General features: G+C 72.2%; 2 protein-coding genes across 2 annotated transcripts; both read right to left on the bottom strand.

Moving 5' to 3' along the window:
* Nucleotides 1-973: 973 nt before the first annotated feature.
* LOC112948663 (gap junction alpha-3 protein-like) lies at nt 974-1,684 on the bottom strand. The gene has a single exon (XM_026040924.1). It carries the CDS (start codon nt 1,682-1,684, stop codon nt 974-976), a length of 711 nt encoding a protein of 236 aa, XP_025896709.1.
* A 238-nt stretch (nt 1,685-1,922) lies between these two features.
* GJB1 (gap junction protein beta 1) lies at nt 1,923-3,122 on the bottom strand. Its single transcript, XM_026040947.1, has 2 exons — nt 3,088-3,122; nt 1,923-2,813 (listed from the first exon to the last, which is right to left on the bottom strand). Exon 2 carries the CDS (start codon nt 2,799-2,801, stop codon nt 1,962-1,964), a length of 840 nt encoding a protein of 279 aa, XP_025896732.1. The 5' UTR covers nt 2,802-2,813; nt 3,088-3,122; the 3' UTR covers nt 1,923-1,961.
* Nucleotides 3,123-4,069: the final 947 nt, after the last annotated feature.

Here is a 4,069-nt window from a genome sequence, read left to right as displayed (position 1 = left end):
CTCATCCCTCTGCACCCTGACCCAGGTGTCCATCCCTGTGCACCCTGTCCCCGTGCACCTCATCCCTCTGCACCCTGACCCAGGTGTCCATCCCTCTGCACTCTGGCCCCATGCACCTCGTTCCCATGCACCCTGTCTTGCACCTCGTTCCCGTGCACCCAGTCACCCTGTACTTCTTCCCTCAGCACCCTTCCTCATGCACCTCATGCCTCTGCACCCTGAACTGTTTGTCCGTCTCTGTGCACCCTGTCCTTGTGTCTGTCCCCGTGCATCCTGTCCCTCTACACTCTCCCCACAGACGTCATTCCTGCGCACTCTGACCTTGTGTATCCATCCCTGTGCACCCACCCCCTGTCCCCGTGCGCCCTGACCGTGTGTGTCCACCCGTGCGCCCTGACTGTGTGTGACCACCCTGTGCCCCTGTCCCCTGCACCCTGACCGCGTGTGTCCACCCCGTGCCCCTGTCCCCGTGCGCCCTGACTGTGTGTGACCACCCCGTGCCCCTGTCCCCGTGCGCCCTGACCGCGTGCGCTCGCCTGCACTCATCGGTGCTGCTCACCCTGCGCGCGCTGCCCTGGCCTCGTGCGCCGCGCCCTGCAGACCCCGTCCCCACTCCCCATGCACTGGGGATCCTGTCCCCCTTACCAGCAGCCACCCCGGATACCTGAGAGGAGCCTTGGGGCCGCCCCGAGAGGCCGCGTGCCGAGCAGGAGGCCAGCGAGGTGCCGTGGCTGTTTATTACCCCAGCGCGCCCGCGATTGCGCCGGCACCGCGGGCCGCCTGTGCCCCGTCCCCGCTCACACCGCCAGCGCCGCGGGACCCCGTGCGTCCCCGTCCCCGCTCACACCGCCAGCGCCGCGGGACCCCGTGCGTCCCCATCCCCGCTCACACCGCCGGCCCCACGGGACCCCGTGCGTCCCCATCCCCGCTCACACCGCCGGCCCCACGGGACCCCGCGTGTCCCCGTCCCTGCTCACACCGCCAGCGCCGCGGGGCGCCGCTGGGCGCGGGCCCGGCCGCCGGGACGGCACTTGGTGGCAGCCAGGTGGTAGATCTCGGCGAGGTTGAGCAGCAGGGACACGCAGGCCGTGCCCAGCATGAAGAGCACGAAGACGGTCTTCTCGGTGGGCCGCGCCACGTAGCAGTTGACGGCGTTGGGGCAGGGCCAGCGGCGGCAGGCGTAGAGGGGCTGCAGCGCGAAGCCGAACAGGGCGCACTGGCCCGCCATGAAGCCCACCTCGAGCAGCGCCTTGGCCACCACGCTGCACACGTAGGTCCGCAGCAGGGCGCCGCGCAGCCGGGCCCGGCCCCGCGCCTCGCGCCCGTCCCGCCGCCGCCGCCGCCGCGGGGCCGCCGCGCGCTGCCGGCCCCTCTCGCGGCGCCGCAGCACGTGCAGCACGTGGCCCAGGTGCAGCAGGCTCGGCGTGGACACGAAGATGATCTGCAGCGCCCAGAAGCGCAGGTGCGAGATGGGGAAGGCGCTGTCGTAGCAGGCGCTCTGGCAGCCGGGCTGCTGCGTGTCGCAGGCGAAGCCGGCCGCCTCGTCGCCCCACGCGCGCTCCGCCGCCGCCCCCAGCACCAGGATGCGGAATACGAAGAGCACGGAGAGCCAGAGGTGGCCGGCGGCCGTGGCGTGCTCGTGCGCGCCCTCCAGCAGCCGGCCCAGCACGCTCCAGTCGCCCATGGCGCCGGCCCCCGCGCGCGGCCGGTGGGCGACGCGCCGCCTCCGCCGCCTCCGCTCGCTCCTGAGTGGCAGCCGCCGCGGCCACTGGCGGGACCAAAAGAACCCACCCCGTCCCCCTCTCCATCCGCAGCCTGGGCGCTTCTTTCTAAATATACTCGGGGCTGCAGGGCAGGGCAGCGGGGCCGGCGCGAGCCCTTGGCCGCCCGGCGCTCAATGCCACCGCGGCTCCCCGACGGCGAGGGAGAGGAGGGAGGCGGCGAAGGCAGCGGCGGCGGCCCTAGCAGGCCGAGCAGCGGTCGCCCTTCTCCTGCAGGCCGGGGTTGCGGCGCAGCATGTCCTTGAGGGAGCCGTCCTGCTCCGTGAGCAGCTGGTTGATCTCGTTCTGCTTGTACTCGGACGAGAGCTTGTGGCCGTAGAAGGAGCCCTTGCCCGAGGGCGGGTTGGAGTCCGGGTGGCCGCGGCGGGCGCACGCCCGCACCACCAGGTACACCAGCTCGGCCATGTTGAGCACGATGCAGATGCCCGAGGTGACCAGCATGAAGACGGTGAAGATGGTCTTCTCGGTGGGCCGCGACACGAAGCAGTCGACCGTGTTGGGGCACGGGTAGGCCTCGCACTTGACCAGCCGCACCATCTGGTAGCCCGGGTAGATCATGTAGAAGATGTACATGAAGACGGCCTCGAAGAGCAGCCTGAAGACCACGCTGCACACGTAGGTCCACCAGAGCGAGCCCGCGATGCGCATCTTGTGCTTCTTCACCTCCTCCAGGTGCTTGGCGTCGCCGTGGCCCGTCAGCACCAGCAGCTTCTTCTCCTGGTGCTGCATGTAGGCCACGTGCATGGCCACGAGCAGGGCCGGCGTGGTGACCAGGATGAGCTGCAGGGCCCACAGGCGGATGTGCGAGATGGGGAAGAAGTGGTCGTAGCAGACGCTGTTGCAGCCGGGCTGCTGCGTGTTGCACGTGAAGGCCGCCTTCTCGTCGCCCCACACGCTCTCGGCCGCCACCACCAGCACCATTATCCGGAAGATGAAGATGACGGAGAGCCAGATGCGGCCGATGGCGGTGGAGTGGCGGTTCACCCCGCTCAGCACCGTGTAGAGGCCGGCCCAGTTCATGGTTGCTCACGTCTGCGGGAGCGAGAGGCAGCGTTAGAGGCCACCGCCGGCGCGGAGAGGCCACGGCGCCGCGCGGGGACGGCGCCGCGCTCGCCACGGCGCCGCGCTCACCCACGAACCGGGGTCGGAGGAGCCCCGTGGCGCCCCAAAGCCGCAGGAGGGACCCCGAGGAGCCCGCGGCCGCTGCGGGGAAGAGGCTGCAGTGGGCGCTGCACCCCGACCTGCGCCCGGCGCGGAGCAGACCGCCCGGCCCGGCCGCGTCCCCGTCCGTGCGCCCGGCCCCTACCTGCGGCGAGGACGGGTGCGGAGCTGCCCGCGCGGCCCCTCTAAGGTCTCATGGCCCCGGCGGGCGCCGCGGCGCCTGCCCTCGCCTCGCTCCGCCGCTGCCCTGCACTGCGGTCATATGCCGCTTTATAGGCATTTGCACACAAAGGGGCCTTTCTGGGCCCCTGAACAACACGCTTTAGCATTCAGCTCCAACGCCCCGACTTCCGCCCACCCCGGCCAAACAAAGTGCCTGTGTGCGGCCCTCCCGCTGCCCGGCCCCGCGCCCGCTCCCACCTGGCCCCGCGCACCGCGGCCGGCCGGCGCCCTGCCCTGCTGCAGGGCCACGGCCACGGCCACCTCCTGCCCTGCTGCAGGGCCACGGCCACCTCCTGCGGCCACGGCCACCTCCTGCCCTGCTGCAGGGCCAACCCCTGCGTGGCCATGGCCACCCCCATGGTCGCCCCCTGCCCCGTCACACGGCCACCCCCTGCCATATGGCCACGGCCACCCCACGGCCACCTCCTGCCCTGTCACACAGCCACAGTCGCCGCCTGTCCTGCTGCATGGCTAGGGCCACTCCCTGCCGCATGGCCATGGCCACCCCCATGGCCACCCCCCGCTGCCCTGCCACATGGTCACGGCCACCCCCCATCACAGGGCCACCTCCTGCCCTGCCGCATGGTCACGGCCACCCGCACGGCCACCCCCTGTCCTGCTGCACACCCACAGCCCCCCGCCCTGCCGCATGGTCATGGCCACGGCCACCCCCACAGCCCCCAGGCCCCGCTGTCCTGCCCAGGGGGACAGACCCGTTGCCGCGGGCCGGGGTGCCGGGTGTCCCCAGGCCCCGCTGCAGGGTGTCCCCATGCTGCAAACCCGGGTTCCTACCGGCGCCGGTGGCCGCACGGTCCCCTCGGGAGCTGCGGAGCCCCGCGGCCCCGGGCGGCTCTGCAGCCGGGCCCGGCACGTGGGCGCTGCCCCGGCCCCGCTGCCGTCGGGCC

Source organism: Nothoprocta perdicaria, unplaced genomic scaffold (genome assembly GCF_003342845.1).
Source record: "Nothoprocta perdicaria isolate Ctin4 unplaced genomic scaffold, notPer1 scaffold_270, whole genome shotgun sequence".
Lineage (NCBI taxonomy): Eukaryota > Metazoa > Chordata > Aves > Tinamiformes > Tinamidae > Nothoprocta > Nothoprocta perdicaria.
The sequence above is the reverse complement of the archived record's forward strand: the minus strand, read 5'-3'. Positions and strand labels throughout refer to the sequence as shown.

Coding starts and splice junctions, on each gene's coding strand:
- LOC112948663 (XM_026040924.1), bottom strand. CDS start 1,684: ATGGGCGACTGGAGCGTGCTGGGCCGGCTGCTGGAGGGCGCGCACGAG.
- GJB1 (XM_026040947.1), bottom strand. CDS start 2,801: ATGAACTGGGCCGGCCTCTACACGGTGCTGAGCGGGGTGAACCGCCAC.